Source organism: Rhipicephalus microplus, chromosome X (genome assembly GCF_043290135.1).
Source record: "Rhipicephalus microplus isolate Deutch F79 chromosome X, USDA_Rmic, whole genome shotgun sequence".
Lineage (NCBI taxonomy): Eukaryota > Metazoa > Arthropoda > Arachnida > Ixodida > Ixodidae > Rhipicephalus > Rhipicephalus microplus.
Window position 1 is genome coordinate 81,099,691 of NC_134710.1, and position 17,778 is coordinate 81,117,468.

General features: G+C 43.3%; 2 protein-coding genes across 4 annotated transcripts in view; both read left to right on the top strand.

Annotated features, from left to right (window-relative positions):
- Mcr (macroglobulin complement-related) overlaps window positions 1–17,778 on the top strand; it is a 253,503-nt gene that overhangs the window by 222,896 nt on the left and 12,829 nt on the right. For all 3 annotated transcript variants that reach the window (XM_075877217.1, XM_075877218.1, XM_075877219.1), the window contains exon 31: window positions 469–630. In XM_075877217.1, coding sequence (XP_075733332.1) covers window positions 469–630 — 162 coding nt within the window. The remainder of the gene's footprint in view (window positions 1–468; window positions 631–17,778) is intronic.
- On the top strand, window positions 13,820–14,922 carry LOC142775633 (uncharacterized). Its single transcript, XM_075877221.1, has 2 exons — window positions 13,820–14,672; window positions 14,751–14,922. The coding sequence occupies exons 1-2, from the start codon at window positions 13,955–13,957 to the stop codon at window positions 14,783–14,785; spliced, it is 753 nt and encodes a 250-aa protein (XP_075733336.1). The 5' UTR covers window positions 13,820–13,954; the 3' UTR covers window positions 14,786–14,922.

Consider the following 17,778-nt stretch of genomic DNA (forward strand, 5'->3'; position numbering starts at 1 on the left):
TAGACCGATTGCTATATCTGTGGGTGCGACTATATATATATATTTAGATGATGATGATTTGTGTGGTTTAACGTCTCAAAACCGCCATATGATTATGAGAGATGCCGTAATCGAGGGCTCCGGAAATTTTGACTACCTGGGGTTCTTTAACGCGTGCCCAATATATAAGTATAGTGTGTGTGTGTGTTTTAGTCTCGGCAAGATACCAGGAACACTATGCATATATCAAATTATGAAGTACTAATACATTTGATTTCTTGCCTGCTTCATATTTTACCCACTTGAAAGGAGTGAAGCATGTTAAGGCAGTGAAGTGATGCTACTTCCAAATCGCTTACCATTATTGTAGCATATGTCATTTTCAAATGGTAATGTTAAGTACTCATATATCTGCATTCCTTAATCAATTAGTTTGTTGTTAGAGTTTGTTCTTATACACAGCTGTGTGTGTTCCTTTTTTTTTTCCAGGACACGCTTTTGGCAATGCAAGCTCTGACAGAATTTTCAATCCAGTCTCGCTCACGCGACGTCACAGACATCAAAGTCATTGTGGAGGCACCTTCAACACCAGGTTTCACACGAGAACTTCACATTGGGCAGGAAAACTTGTCCAAGCTGCAGACGCTGTCTGTAAGTGTTTATTAGTCAATCTGGACCCTCCTTGTTGATATTGTGTGGATGGGCCATAACAGGCCAACAGCAGTGAAGTTGGTCTTTTCCACCGTAGACGAAGTGTGCCAGAAACAACATACTTGTCCACAAAGATGAAAAGGCCTAGCCTTTCTACTAGGCTTATGGGAATGGTGAATTTTGGGCTCGAAGCGGACAGTAACTTTGGTCGAATAATTTTGAATCGATTTCGAATAGAATATATCGTGTATAAAGAAAAATGGACATATTTATCATGATTTAACTAATCTGCACAATATTTTTTTTAAACATGACCTCTATGCAAGAGCTTTCTTTATTATTTTCCTTTCAAAGGAAGTCAAAACAACTTTGAGAAGTAGCAGGATTCGACTTTCAATAGGATGCAATTGATAACCTGTCAAATACGTAACATTATTCATTACAGTTAAAGCGTATAAGCTGTTTTAAGCTTAAAAAATGATCAGTGGGTATGAGGATAATGTCAAACCCTGCAAGAGTTTTTCAAGTAGCCATGGAAGGGAATCGCTAAAGAAGCTCATTGTCTTATAAATTACCTGCCGCTGAAATTTGTTCAGTATGGGCAGAGTCGCAAAGATTTGCCACATGCTGAAGGTGCATTCGTTCTTCTCGTCCCGACAAAAGCGCTTGAATCAAAGCCGAGAGGGAAAGAAATTAAGTCACATGCGTGTTGTGACCGTGAACGCTCTTTTTCTTTTTTGTTTTTTAAATATGTGGCTTTTCAGCACACTATGTGGCTTTTCAGTACAATACACACCTTTTTATTTAGGCACTTAGCACAAACAACACGTACATTGCGCACTGCAACTAGATGTTGCATGCACTCAATCCTTGTTATAACGTAACGGGATATAACAAAATAATGGATATAATGAAGTAAATGAAATTTCCCTTGAAAGCTCTATTGAGAACCATGCATTTTAAACCTCGTTGTAACTAAGTAAAAATGGCCGGTAAATGAATATAACAAACTTAATTAAATTATCAAATATTCTAATAAAAAAAAACGACCGTAGTGTGTTAAGTATATCGTTTTCTGTGAAGTTTGACGCTCGTTTGGCACGGCTCTTTCAAAACTAATGCGCTGACTTTACAGCCACACCACGCGCGGCCGATAGAGTCGTCCTTCTCAGCGGAGAGGATTGAGAAAGCACTCAGCGGGTCACATGATCGAGAAGCGGTGCCGCGGGGCAAGGCGATTTCCCTCTCTGCACCCTAAAGACGACGGCAACGACTGCGTCTCTACTGCTACCCTCTGCACTGAGAAAAGAGGACTCTCCAGTGTTACTCGATTAAACTCAGTTTCAAAGCTCCGTATCTCCGCCAGCGGAGGAGGATGGGCGGAATGGCGATCAGGAGAACTAGCGGCGCTGCAGTCTGATCTTGCACTACTCTCGGCGCATCGTCTGCTATGGTGGCGTACCACGGCAGTTTGCTGCGCTGTTCCTCATGCTGGCTTCCCTGTTGTACTGTTATCGAACTTAACCATTCATCCTGCATTTGCAGTCGACATTCTTGCGTCGCATTTCTGGGCAGGACAAGGTCTCCTCTATAGATTGGCCCAGAAGTATTGCTCATTGCAAGTTGGCTAAGAATAGATGTCCTGTCTATATTTGCGCTGCCTGCATTTGGCTTAACTTCCAAGTACGGGAAATTCTACATGAATGAGCATTTTTAGCGTAAAAATTTTATGATGACCGCTGGCATTTTAACCACTGTCATCTGGCCTAGACAAAAAACGAACCAAAACGTCGCTGAAAGCCTCAAACAAGTTGACGTACTGAAATACAAAAATGCTCTAGAAAAACAATACTCATGTTTTCTACTAATTGAAAAAAAACTCTCTTGAAGAAACACTACCCATTCTTCACACTGTTCATCACACAAGTCTTCGCGACGGCTATCAATCAAGAGCAAAGGGCAAAATGTTGCCGCAACTTCACCTCCTTTCTCGCATTTTCCACCTTTTCAAAAAGCTCCTGATTGGTTTTCTTGCAAAAAAAAAAAAAAAAACAAGAAAGAAACGAATATTTACGAACATTAGCTTCACGTTCTCATGATGAGCGATATAACTCAAAAGATGCAGTGGCAGCCACTCCAGCTTTTCAAGCACAATCGAAACGAGGTCATCAACCAGGGGGTTTTCGTAAAAAGCCTCTCTACAGTTTTATCAATTGCTTTTAGTGTAGAAAGGAGGCTGTGTAAGGGATGATCTAAGCAGCCTTCTTGAAAACACCTAATCAGAATGAGTGCACTTTCATTTGGTTTGGGCGTGCATGCTTCTGGGGTACTTGTGCGAGATGGTAGAGGCCCTCCTTGCACGTTGTCACAGATGCAGTACACTCATGGTGGGCACTTCCTGGTGCACTTTGCTGGGCCGAGAAGTGACACCGGCATGTGTCCCCGTTACCTGCTCTAGGTTCAGAAATGAGAACACTGCGATTCAGAAAAATATCTATTGTTCTAGTATGAAGGAAATGTAACAAAACCTGGTTACTGGCAAAACGCCATCACTTACATACATTTGTGTTGGATGATAAGGGAAATATATATTAAAGCAAAGTATCCACTGCTTTAAAGGCAACGAGATAGTTGGCAATTGATCGAATGTAAGTATCAACAGCATTGTTCGTCGCGTGTCTTTCGTCTTTCTGCTCTATTTCTGGCAGCTCCTCCAAAGTGGCCTGTGAGCATTCGAGGAGCGCCATGTGTTTAGGGGGGGGGGGGGGGAGTAAATCGGCACCTTGGTTAGGAATATTTGGGCTTGAATATATGGGGTGGAATCGCTGGGAACATGCGCGAATGGGTACCGGGTGCGAGCTCTCTCTTTCCACGCGAGATCAAGACTTCTTGTTCAGCAAGACATGACGGTAGTGCATATTCCGTCATTCTCTCACTGATAGACTTTGGGTTTGGCAATAAGCTTTCTATCTTCGTGACGTAAAACTTGGTACCGACTTCTGAATTGCGCCGAACTTTTTTTGGATGTCTGTCACAGTCAACATAATTGGTTTATACCCCAATCAAGACTAAATGATGGTATGCAATTTATTCACTCTACTACGTCTGATTTAAATGTTCTACTATAGTAACATGGTCTTAAATTGTTTCAATCGTCGGGTAACTCTCCCAGGTTATTTTTGTCGGAGGTTAGAACTACCTTTCAGTGTATGCTTTGATCATGCTCTCAAACTAAGTTGTAGGATACAGGACTGTCTCTTCACCTATATTTATATTTATAATTTTTATTTGTTGCATATTATTTGAACGTGGTAACAGAAATTCCGATGTTGGCGTCGCTGTCAGCATCTCCGGTTGGGAATGAAAAGACATTATTGTGTCCATGACGAAGAAAAAAAATCAAGCAACCTGCCAATCGGAGAAAAAAACTTCAGTATGAGTGAGAATCGATCGCAGGCTCTCTGCGTGGCAATCAGGCATTATACCAGAAAGGCACTCCAATAGTCGAAACCGGTTCGGAAAAAAAAAAAGAAAACACGAATTTCATGCAGTAGAAGTTGTCATTAAGGGGGGACGTGGCAAGTAAAACTAATTTTTTTATTAATGTACTGTTTGTGATGAAATTTGGTGTGTGTATGTGGATGATTGTGAGGATTCCAAATATGAAAACCGTTTTCAAATACCTCTTGTACTTTTTGAGTTACAAGCATAATTATACTAATTAATGCTCTTTGCACTTAAAGAGATAATTATTGCTAAATGAAATTATTTTTTCATATTATTATGTTCCCAAAGCATCAACTTGTGCAAAGAAGCTATTAGTTGATTTTTCTAGTTCTTGTAACCATAAATAAAATTTCCAAAACATTGATGTTGTTTTGCGCACACATCGCAGTAATTATAAAATGTGTTCTAAAAATTTTAAATGATGAGTAAGAAGAGAGATAAAGCTTTATTGCACTGCTAAAGGCCTCCTGAGCCTAGTGCAAAAAACGGAACGACTCTATCAGTCTTTGTTAAAAAATGACAGATGTTCTAGCGAAGGCACATAGGCGAAAATCAAGAGTTGAGAAAACTGACTTTGAAAGTTCACTCTTGTTTGGAAGTTCACAACATGCCTAAAACACTCAGAATCCTCCTGGGCAGTAATCCTGAGATGCTGTGGCCTTGGCCTCTGTAGAGCGCAACCCAGTTTTGCGCTTCTTTGTCGTGGAACAATGCGTCTTTTGAGCCCTCTTCACCCTTTTGGCATCCTTTTCGGCTGCTCGCCGCAAAGAGCAGTCTCCTGGATTGAAGCCCAGTTGAGCAGTGATCTCTTGCAGCGCACTCTTGCAGCCACCATTGAAACGGCAGACTGCATCTGCAACTGCACTTTCCACACTTCGAAGGGAGGCGAACTGGCTCTTGGACTGGAGTGACCAAATGAGGCTGTTCATACTCTCCACAGCGTTCTGGGTTTTTCCCTGCGCACACCTTTCAAGGAGCTCTTTGTTCGAGAGGCGCTTGTAGATTGGCAGCAGTGCCACTCGCACGTGAGGGGGCAGTTTATGTTTGTGAGGCGGCAGCGGCTCTCCCTTGGCCAATGCCTGATTGTGCGGGCACCAGGAGTCAGTCCCACTTGGGCACAGGTCGTGGTGTGGATCCTGGTCTGTGGATGTTACATGGTAATAAGTGGCCATGATGGCCCTCTCCATGCCAGGAACATCGTTGGGGTGGCTCTTAATGGCCCAGCCATAATAATTCGTCAACTTCTTTATAAGGCCCTGCGTCAGCCGGCCTTTGCCACCCATGCTCAGTCCTCGGCCTTTGGATTTGTGCTCATCAAGAAGGTTGCGCAAGGAAGTGCCCATTCTTTTTTTCACATGGTTCACACACTCCTGTTTCTTAATCAACATGTAGCCATACACCTTGTCTTGCGTGAGGGCAAGGTACGTACGGCTGTCACCGTCGCAGAACACATTGATGTATCGAAGCTTGTACTTGGTAAACGATCTTTCAAACATGATCCTCGCTGCTTCTACTTCCATTTGGCCTGCATTAGCATCGGTGTTCTTTTGGCACTGTGGCTTGTGTTTCTCAAGCCACTCCTCATAGTTGTCGTCACCAGGCTTGGGACCAACAGCACAGCCTTGGCAGTAGTTGGACAGGACACAGTGGTCCAAGACCAAGCCTGTGTACAGCTCGATTACACAGCCCACGCCAATATGACTTCTGTGCCCCCTCGTCATCCACGTGCCGTCGTAAATGACGTCAATGTTGCCTGGCACTCCTCCTAGGTCCTTGTAAATGTCATGCACCTTCTGTGCACTTTCTGCTTCAATGCGGGTGGCAGCTGATGTGGTGGCAGGGTGGCTGTACTTCCTTTGCAGTCTCTGGTAGGACTTGTGGTGCAGTGCTCGATGCGAAATGTCCATCGCAGAAAAAATGTCATTTATGGCAGATTGTTTTCTGCCAACTGACTGCACAGCCCTCAAAGCACGCACGTTTACCTCAAAGGGGTTCGTTTTTTGTTGCCCGGAGCACCTCGGGGACGACCACGCACTGTTCACTATGCCACAATTGTCACAAAAAAGTTCCATCCTCGCCGCGAGTCCAAGGCAGTGCGTAGTCTCGAGGCGTATCGACCCTTCGTCGCACTTGTTGCACTTTACTGACGAAAGCAGACCGTTCAGCATCTTCTTATTTACAATGAAGAATGTGGAGTCCTTACCGCCGTCATTTTCGTCGCAGCCTTCGTTCAGAAGCTCGAGCTTCCGCTTTGAAGCGGATTTCGATGCTACGGCATCCAAAACATCCCGCCTTGTCTGCGCCCGCTGCGCGATTTCTTCACTGCTCGGAATCTGGGCCGAAACTCGCGATAGAATGTTCGACGCGCGCACGCCCGGAGTTGCAACGGCTGCCGACGCGGTGCCACCGCAATCGGGTTCGCGAGAGCGTCCATCACGGTCGACGGCATCCGGCGGTCTGACATACGACGATGTGGCACCTTCCACACTCTCGGCCTCACAACAATCAGCGAAGGGTCTGAGTAGAGGCTCCGTGACGCTTGAAGAGCATGCTCCGTCCGGAACTGCGACTGGGACGACAGCCGCAGTCGTCTGCCCTTTGTTCCAAGCTTTCCGACGCTTGCCGTACTTGTGGACGCTCCGGAACTTTTTTTGCGACAACATAGCACCGCAGTATGAGCAAGCACTCAGAAGAGACCACCGATGTAAACAAAGCTTGGTAAAAAAAGCACGCGAACTATCACAAAAACAGCCAACTGGCAAAAAACGAAGCGCACGCCGGATGATTCTCGACTCGGCGGCCGCAGATGCGCTCGCGCTTCCAAGGTTGCCAAGGTGCGCGGCGCAGCTTTGACCAGTAAGAGGTCGCGCCTGCTACCACGTGACCCGCGCAGCCAATTGCCGTTCTTTGTTTTCGTTTTTTTACTTGCTCCTCGCGCTTTTATTTTCACTCGGCGAAATACGAGACCGCGACCATCGGGAAGCCGGCTTTCTCCTCTTTCCAAAGCTACCAAAATGGCGGCCCACGGTCAACAACTTGGCGCGTTTGTGCGGCGTGAACAACACCGTTTCAGGGGCTTTTTTTTCGCACTTTTCGGCGACTAGCCTCGGCAAAAACACTATTTGCGGGATTTGTAGCGCACGTTTCGCTGTAATATTTTAGAACAAGGAAGTTGAAGGTCTGAAGATTACGAAAAAAAATAAATCAGAAAATCGCATATTTTGACCAAAATCGGCACTTTACTTGCCGCGCCCCCCCTTAATATTGTGTCCAGCCAAAAAAGCGAGTCCTTATGTTTACACTTCTTTTGCTCATGTAGTAGAAGAAATTTCTTCAATCCACACACTATTAAGTGGTACAAGTGTAGAATCGTGTCAGACGTCTAAACATGTGAAATGCGCAACGAGTTAGTGTTAGAAAGGCCGGGCCATTACAGGGCGCTCACTTATGTTCATGTATTGCTTTACGCTCTTGTAAAAGCCCCTTCGCTTATTCACAGAAGAAATATGGTGCAGTGGGTACTTCGCAACTGTGCCTGCAGTAGACATTCTACAATATTTTGAAATGGCAAGTGTTACACGCACAGTCATTCGTTCCCTCACGGCACGGTTGAGGCATACACTGAGATTGAAGCTAGGCTAGTAATTGATAAAGTGATTCACACAGGGCCCAGTTACGCTATTGCAGTCTTCTCGTGAAGGCCAAGCTCAAGCGTCCTGTGTAATTGTTGTCCAAAATATACATAATGCTCCATGGTGTCACCTCTGCCATATCCACCAATTGCTACCGCATGTAATAATAATAATAATAATAATAATAATAATAATAATGTTATTATTGCTGTTGTTGTTGTTGTAATTTTTATTTACACTACAATATGAATTCTCTTGGGTAATGTGCAAGGCTGAACAGCAAATTTGCTTACGATCGTTTGTCTGCAAGCCCGTCACCGCTGTATGAAAGATATCGGAGGCTACATGTATGAGGTTCTCAAGCTGCTTATAGCAGCTTTCATGTTGGCTCACACCACTGTGTAACCGTGTTAACACAGAAAATTAAATAAGTAAACAAACAAACGAACAAGTTGTGTGAAGCAGAGTTGTCATTGCGGTCGCTGCTGTTGGAGCCTGGCTCAAAGCTAGTTCGCGTACCTCAATGTAGATAAATCTGCTCCTCCTCACTACGCCTCATACATGACAAACTTGTTTTCGTACACAAAAAACTACGCAGTGCCGAAAACAGTCCGAGAAGTGACGTGGGAATACAGCGCACCATTCGCGGTAGCCGCTTGCACGTCTCTGCCGCCGATCACAACACGCGCGCCCCACGTCGCTAGAGCAAGATCGTACTGCAGCGCCACTAGTTCTCGTGACCGCCACGTGGCCCGCCTCTCCAGCGGAGCTTTCAAACTGAGTTTATTCCATTAATGTGTGGACTCTCCGCAACAGCTTTTTTTCTTTCCTCCCTCTCCACGCGCGGCCTTGAAAAGAGAAGGGTTTTTACGTGCAGAGACGGAAAAAGTAGAAGCGGGGCACAGGCGCATCGCAGATCGGCATTTGAGGGAGAGCAAACAATCCGTCACAGTCTTTTCTTTCCTTTTCTTCTTTCGTTCTTCGCACGCAGCGTTGAGATGTGCCACCGCAGAATTGTCATGGTGCTGACAGCATTTTTGGTGCGCGGTATGTTCGAATTAACCGTCGCAAGTTCTTGTGCGTTCGAATTACAGGGCTTTTTCGCCCATTGGAATACACATAGCTTTGACCGGACGTCGGCGTGAGTTCAAATTAACCGTAAGTTCGAATTAAGCGTGTTTGAATTAATGAGGTTTGACTGTGTATATTTTCCGTCGCACGCAAGGTCGCGTAGCGGTACATGGAGCCGCGAGGCGGCTTCATTTTTTGCATGCTTATAGGTGTGCGCTCATCTGAGCATACGTTGCCACAAACTGTTATAATCCATATAACGAAATTATGAATATAACAAAATGAGGTTTGAGTGTTCATACATGTTAAAGTTACGTGTAAACTGGAATTGAACTTTGAAAAAATATGTATCGACAAGTACGGCAGATCCTACAAACGAGAGATAAAGAAACTGTGACATGACAAAACAGTACATGACATGCCCCTAGGGAATGTCATATTCAGTAGGTCGTGCCTATTTCATGTCTTCGACTGGCATGCCCACGTCTTCATGTTCCCTTGGAGGTGACCTATTAAATTAGCAGGTTGTCCTTGAGCAAATGCAAGGAAAGCAAACGCCTCTATAAAATGCTACTTTCCCACTACATGCATGTCATTCACAGGAAAACTGTCGGAGAAATAAAAAAAAAATACTGAAAGTAACTGATAAAAACAAAATACACGCTTGCTGTCACTCCTACAGTTTCAGAAAGCGAAGTTATCTACACAACAAGGTATTCCCACATGGTGCACCGGCTCAGACAGCTAAAGCGAGCTGATACTGAGCATGAGATGGCGGGATTAAGTCAGAGCTGATGGAGTCACATTTTGATGAAGACATAACAACAACTACAATATTATTAATCATACACCATGATATGATTGTGAAGTTGCCATAGTGGAGGGCCCAGGCAATTTTTACCATTTGGTGGTGTTTAACGTGCTCAGATATGGCACATGGGCCTTCAGCATTTTACCATGGGACTGCCACTGCGAGGATTGCATCCACGGTCTTCAAGTTAGCAGCCAAGTGACACCATCGCAGTGAACAGGCACAGTGCCATTGCGCCCACGTGATTTCATTGTGAAGCACATAGTACTACCCCAGGGGGTAAAAGTTAATATAAAGCCCTTTATTATGGGGCATAATTCATTATAGTTTTTGAGAGTGGAACTCGAGAGTATAATGTGCAAAATCGCGTTCTTTGACAAAAGGTGAAGAGCAGTAAGTAATGTGGCTCTAAACAGTGGGGGCTGGCAGCAGCAACTTCTGCACTAAATTTAAGAAGCCTACTAAGAATGGCACAAAGGCAGAATATTTGCACCATTAACTAAAAAAAAGAGGTAGTACACGTTGTTGGCCACAAAAAGCTCGTTTTGCCCACTGAAATGTAGTCACCACAAAAAACACAGTACCAATATTATAAGTATCTGAAACAACAGATCTAGTTTTGTGAAACTGTAAGATGAAACCAATTGAAATACAGAAGAACATATAACAATGGCATAGGCAATCATCACAAAGGGCTAGAACACATCTCTGTTGTGCACAGAGCAGAATGAAAACCACAACACAACACTAGAATTCTGGCATGCTTATATATGACATAATAGAAGAAATACTACGAGGGAGAGAACTTCTTTTCCCATTTCAGCCAGAGACTGGCCTTCATCAGGAAAAGAAAACTTTTTCCTGACAAAAAAGTAGCCTCCCTCATGAAGGCCTGACCTCGGATGAAATGTGAAAAAAAGTTTTCGTTCTGCGCATCGTCTACCTCATAGTATGTATATGCACAAACAAAATAATGGGGGAGAGAGAGGGCCTTTTCTTTGTTTTTTTGTTTTTTTAGTGAACAAATTACACACACACACACACACATATATATATAAAGAAGCATATACTCTAGGGCTCCTTTTTCCGTGTTTTGACACAATAATAATAAGATCTAACAGACAAGAATGCCAAGCAATGTATAGGGGAAGTTATTGGACCGAATGGTAATGTAAATGTGAAGAAAGAAACTTGCTGTTGGCAGGAATATATATATATATATATATATATATATACATATATATATATATATATATATATATATATATATATATATATATATATATATATATATAAGAATGAAATCTAACAGACAATAATGCCAAGGAAAGTATAGGGGAGATTATGGTCTAATAAAATCCACTTCTTTCCCTTATATATATATATATATATATATATAGAGAGAGAGAGAGAGAGCCAATACATGATCTGTGAATATTGTTTCTCATGCATCATAATTTGCTTGAAACTTTCCACCGTGCTTTCTGTCGATCATAGAAAGAGTGCAAGAACAACTCAAGAACAACGGGCATTTGTCTGAACAACCAACTTGTTCGACTTTCTAACATGAGCTTTCTCTGCCACTGAAATGTCAAAACTATGGAGTTAAAAAGGACTCTTGTTTGTATGCTTAATTACAGCTCACAATAATTGATTGATATGTGGGATTTAACGTCCCAAAACCACCACATGATTATGAGAGATGCCGTAGTGGTGGGCTCTGGAAATTTTTAACCACCTGGGGTTCTTTAACGTGCACCCAGATCTGAGAACACGGGCCTACACCATTCCTGCCTTCATCAGAAATGCAGCCACCGCAGCAGGGATTCGATCTCGCGACCTGCGGGTCTGCAGCCGAGTACCTTAGCCACTAGATCACTGTGGCGGGGCCATTTTGCAGCTCACATAAGCCACTATAATCAGATCTCAACATTCAGGTGTTGAGCAGCTAAATATGCTGTCCAAGTATGCCAGCAGTAATGTAATTGGTGATAAAGAAATTTGCTTGAAGAAATAAAGTAATGCAAAAAGAATCATACCAAGCAGGATTTGGCAGCATGCTGTCTTCTGAAGCGGCACCTAGCCAAATGTAATTTGTAGCCACCTTATCCGGAAACACGTCTCTTTTCATTCTTTTGATCGTGTCTGACAAGCTAACCTCACTAAATTTTTTCCATGTTTTCTGTAAAAGCAACAAAACACAACACTTGCAGAGAGAGGTGACATGCTAATAGTACATAAATTGATTTAGCCAAGAAATTACACAAATGCACTTCAGAGCTAAAAATTTTGAATTATTTAGATTCACACATCTGTATGTCATTATGGGAATGTGCCCTGAAAGTCTCAGCGGTTTGAGACTTGTGCAACTTTATTCATCATTTGACAGAAACAGTCCTCTCCCCCACCTTCCTTAAACTGGCAAAAAGTATTAGGTTTTCTTTTTTTTTTTTTCAAAACTCTTCTGTGCATCTTTCTCAGCGCTAGTCACGAAAAGCATTAAAGTAAAAGCTTGCTAATTTGACATCCACGATACCAGCAAATTTATCCAAATTAAACGAATGCTGAATTACCGAAAGTACCAAGAATACAACTATATTACAGATTGAATTTTTATTTCCATGATGAACACGTATATCAAGTGCCTACTTTGCATAAAAGCAGTGTAAAAGCTACCACTTTCGTCATTCGCAACATTCATCACGTGAGTGCAGCTGACGATTGCTGTCTTCATCAAAAACGTGGTCTAACCACCACCACAATCAAGCGCATGGAACATTTTTTTGCCGCAGTAATGGCTGCACACTGATTATTCCTCCAGATAAATTCTCTACAAGAGCACAGAACACTTACTACTTGACAACAGCCGAAGAGCCTTCGGAGAGCGATATTGCGAGGCTAGCTGCGACACCTTCTCTAACATGGCACCAAAACGAACGGGCCCACAAAAAATTTACAAGTATCTTGTTTTGGCGCATCGTAAACACTGTACCACAAGTTTGAAGACAATGAACTTACCTCTGTTTTGTATCCGCTCGTAGACCATTCAGAGTTCTTGACGTCCACAGTATCACTGTGCAAAAGCTGCATCACAGAGCTCATGCCATGAAACGTGTGGGATCGCGCGCATGAGCTGCACGGTGCCATTGCTTGCGCGCACACACCTGCTTAGATTAAAAGGCGAGACAACACAACAATGGCAGATTGTTCTGCTAAAATTTAGTAAATGCAAAATTCATATGTTGTATTTAACGAGCAAAATCTCATAAGTTCATTAATGAAATTCAGTAACACTTCTATATTTTGCATTACTTCAGGTCTTGAAAGACTTGCAAAATTGCATGGTGTTTAAACAAACAATGATTGGAATTTTCGTGATTCATTGACCTGCACAGCTTTCCCGTTTTAAAGACGTGAATTTTCAATTTAATACGTAATCTGTATGCTGATAGTATACTTTGTCATTATTGTTTATTTAATTTTACAATATTTATATTTTCCTCTCTTTTTTTACGTCACTCCATGATCATCAATGAGCAAAGTAAAATGTAGCTAGTTTCATTTTGTGTGCGATGGGCGCTAAGCCGCAGCCAGAAGCAGGTTGAGGACACAAAATGTATTCGGAACTACATTTTTTACGGATGTCTGAGACAGGATATGTTCAGGATATCTCTTTAGGGACATATTTAACTCAAATCGTGATGGCTGTCGATTTGCTATCCTTCACAGGTCCGTTGATGTCCGCGGATGTTCGGAGCTGTTTCGTATGTCCAACGGATATTGTGTTTTCATTGGGAAAGTGCACGTGGCTCTTTTGCTAGGTGAAACTTGTGAAACAGTACTTTAATTGAAGTTTTTATAATGTGTGGAATTTCTGGATGTTGTTCCATTGGCTACAGAACATAACTTCAAGAGAAATGTAATACCTGTGACACAGTGAAGTTTTCTTACTTTATATTTAAATGTTTGCTCTTTTGAGTTTTGGCACATGTGAAATTGCTGAAGGGACACTAAAGAGAAACAATGAATTTGTTTAGGTTGAGAAGCTGCACTCTTAGAACTCTAGTGTAGGCTTGCTTAAATACATACCGTAAAATTCTAAGCAAGCGCCCCCCTCTCCTAGTTATGGGAATTTGAATTTGCCGCCCACTTCCGAGCAAGTACCCCTTATCAAAACTGGCGCGCTTGCTCAGTCTCTAGTCATCGCTGGATCTAGCCATAGCCGTTAGGCTTGGCATGTGTTCGGTGTGTTAACGTAGCCAGTCGGTATTTGTTCGTTGTTCCTCGTGGTCGACTTTGCTGCATGATGCCGTCGATGCATTCTTACACTGTTGCGAAGAAAATGGAGGTGGTTCAGTGGCATCGCCAAGGTGGAAGAAATGCGCACACGACCTTGCGGCACTTCAACATTGATCGCAGGAGGATTCCCGAGAGGGACAGCAAATATGTAGCCTTGCTGCAACAAAACTTCGGCAAGTCGAATTCACGACGCAAGCTGAGAAACGGTGCTCCCTTATTAAGAAAAGAAGTTGACGATGCCGTCTTCGAGGTTTTTGAAAGTGAGCGCAGTGCCGGGCACACTGTCAGCAACAGGTTACTTGCAGAAGAGGCTGTGCGCGTAGCCAGGAGCCTGCAGCTCGAAAACTCCGTAGCGTTGGACCATTATATTGCCAGGTGGAAGAAGCGTTTTGGCATCTTCATGCGACAGGCAGAAAATGAAAGCCAAATGATGCCGAATGACTACGCAGAAGCAGCGCGAGCCTTTCGGTTGTCCGTGAACGAGTTGCGATTGATGCATAACTACGCGCCTTTTAATATGGCCAACATGGACCAGAAAATGGTCCGCATGGACTGTCCGACATCTCAAACAAACAACATCATCGGGGAAAATTCTGTCCACATCGCCAATACTGGATGTGTAAGGCAAGGATTCACAGTCGCACTCGCTCCCTGTGCATCAGGCCACAAACTTTCGGCCTTCGTTATTTTGAAGAAGCCGAGTGGCAGGATTTCAACGAAAGGTGGGTATCTATTTCTTTTTTTTTTTTCTTGTTAGTTGGGGGTAGCGAGATCATGATATATCATTTTTTTTCTTATAGTGAATGTTCATGTGACAGCATCGAAGAACGGGTAGATGACATCCGAAAAAGTTCCAGGAGTAGCTGTCACAAGTGTGGTGTCCAAACACTGACGATGTTAGGCAGTTGTTGGTATTTGACCAAGCTCCTGTTCACAAAACACAGGCAGGAAAGAATGCCGTGGAGCCAGCGGACTTGTACTGGAAACAGTCTTTCAAAGCCAGCCTTCGAAGGAGTTGGGAGGAATTCATGCGCATAGCAGAAAGAACCACGAAAGGAAATCTGTGGAAACCGTCGCATCAGGACGTACTTAATTTTGTGGCCGCAGCATGGGACACTGTATCAGAGGCAACCATTATTCAGAGTTTCAAGGGCTGCGGAATATCGACTGCACTGGGCGGATCAGAGGAGGGCCTTCTACATGGACGGTTGTCCGGCGTTGGTGACATTCATCCAGAACATCCCTAGGAACTGCAAGCTGAATGCTACAAGCTGTTGTTTGGCACCGACTCTGACAGGTCTTTTGATGGATTTGAAAGTGAATAAAGAATCTTCGGAAATTTCCCAATAAGCTTTTGTTCACTCTGTACACTGCTGTAAGAAACCTTTGTCATTGTTTAGAAGAAAAAACATTGACCGGCCGCCATCATGAATTTCGCAGCACTTTCGTGCAAGTGCCCCCTCCTCTTCACCGCAGTCATTATCACCACCTCCAGGGGGGGGGGGGGGGGGTGCTTGCTCAAAATTTTATGGTAGTCAATTAAAGTGTTACGTGAATTCGAAAAGAGAATTGGGATTTTTAAATAGAATTTAAATATTATATATCACATACTATAAAGAAAAGAGCATATTTGTTATGAACCAGCTAATCTGCATAATATTTTTTTTAAGAATTGAAACAAGGGTTGAGTGAATGCCATTTTTCTTTGTGGTTCAAAGCGAAAGGAAGCAACCTTGAGTAGCAGCGGGATTTGACTTCTGGCAGAATGCAACTGATAAGTGGTAAAATGTGTTACATTAGAAATATTTGTATGCTTAGAGCATATAAGCTGGTATAACAACCTTTTTCAACTTGGAAAGAAAAGAATCAATGTTAGGGTAATATGTTAATTTAACTTTGAACTGTGTCTTCGTGGCAGTGTGAATGTACTCTGGATTGTGTGGCTTAGCACCCCTTCACTGCAGTGAAGCCACTTTTACAGGGCGTTATTTGCAGACAATTCTGCATTTATTCGTTCATTTCTAATACTTCGAAGTATTCAGCAATTCAAATTCAAATCAAAGCAAATTCGAATACAGCAATATTCATTCTATTATTCGAAGCATTCGAATATTGGTGCTAGCCTACTCTAATGCCATACGTTTCACTGTCGTAAGTTCATTATTAGTGAAGAAAATCAAGGATGCAGTTACATTTATAAATTTAACCTTAAAACTTGACACGTGATGTCTAAATTTTTAACCTACTCTAATGCCATATGTTTCACTGTCGTAAGTTCATTATCAGTGAAGAAAATCAAGGATGAAGTTACATTTATAAATTTAACCTTAAAACTCCACACGTGACGTCTAAATTTTTAATGTGTATTTTTCGTGTTTTTGTAACTTTGGCTTAATGAAACTTTCCGAAACTTTATATGCTAGGTCTATTGCCCCCACAGATGACAATGTTCCACTTCTATTGATTAGAAGCTACATAAGAGCCAACAGATGTGTTCAAAATTTACGATGCGATGTTTGGTGTGGGAATTTCAATACAAAATCTCCACCTACATTTTCATTTCTCACGTTTTCTCGCTTACCAAACTTTGTGTTGTGGTAAGAGGGGTACAGTCGACTCCCGTTAATATGAAGTTCACGGGAACCGCGAAAAACTTCGAATTAAACAAACTTCGAATTAAGCAAAAAGCACTAAAAACGGCACTTTTATTAGTTTAAAAGCGCGACAGTTTTGAGGAAAAATAGTCTGTCGTCTTCTTCTGCTTGCCGAATCGGGCTGCAGCTAGCAAGTTTTGTAAGGAATACACATGTCGAAGTGCTTCTTCGGCGTTGTGTTCTCCAACAAAAAACCGCTGCGCAAGAGCAAGACCCGCAGCTACATCGGCAGCCCTCGGTGGTGGCTCATTTCTGATGTTGTCGTCATCATCATCATTTTCATGAATGCAGTCATGGGGCCGAACCATCTGCACGATTTCGCTGTCCGTTAGTGGACCGCATGTTTCGACGTTGCTGTCCACAGCGACATACTCGTCAAAACGGACGTCACCGAGAGCGGCGCGAAAGCTACCGTCGTCGAGCTCATTTGTTTGCACTTTCACTGGCGCCCAAGGAGAAGCATCCCCCGAGTTTTCCATGAAACCACAGGCCTGGAAAGAATTGGCGATGGTTTCTTCTTTCACGCGGGTCCAAGCTCGCGCTAGCATGTTGATGGCACTAAGCAAACTCACCTCGTATTGCGACGAGTTGTCCATGCACAAAAGCATGTGCTCGACGAGATGCTGCCTATACAATACCTTCACATTTTTTATTATGCCCTGGTCCATGGGCTGCAACACGGACGTCGTGTTTGCAGGCAGGTACACAAGACGGATGGCACTCAAGGCAGGTACGTTCATGTGGGCACTACATTGGTCCACAAGGAACAACACCTTACGGCTTGATTGCGCGAACTTGCGGTCGAGTTTGGTGATCCACTCCTTAAATATATCGGATGTCATCCACGCCTTTCTGTTCGAGGCATAATCCACAGGAAGCGTCTTCACGCCTTTAAAGCACCTAGGCTTGGCAGCCTTCCCGATCACAAGCAGGCGTCACCGTTCTGTACCAGTCATGTTCGCCGCGACTAGCACTGACACTCTCTCTTTGCTTCTTTTGCCTCCAGAACAGTCGTCGTCTTTAAATGTCAGGGTCTTGTCCGGTAGCAGCCGATAAAAAAGCGCAGTCTCGTCTGCATTAAAAATGTCTGCCGGCTGGTATTCTTCGAGGTACTCGCGAAGCTTGCCCGCTTTCCATGTCAGGCACGTTTCCTCATCGACTGACGCCTTCTCCT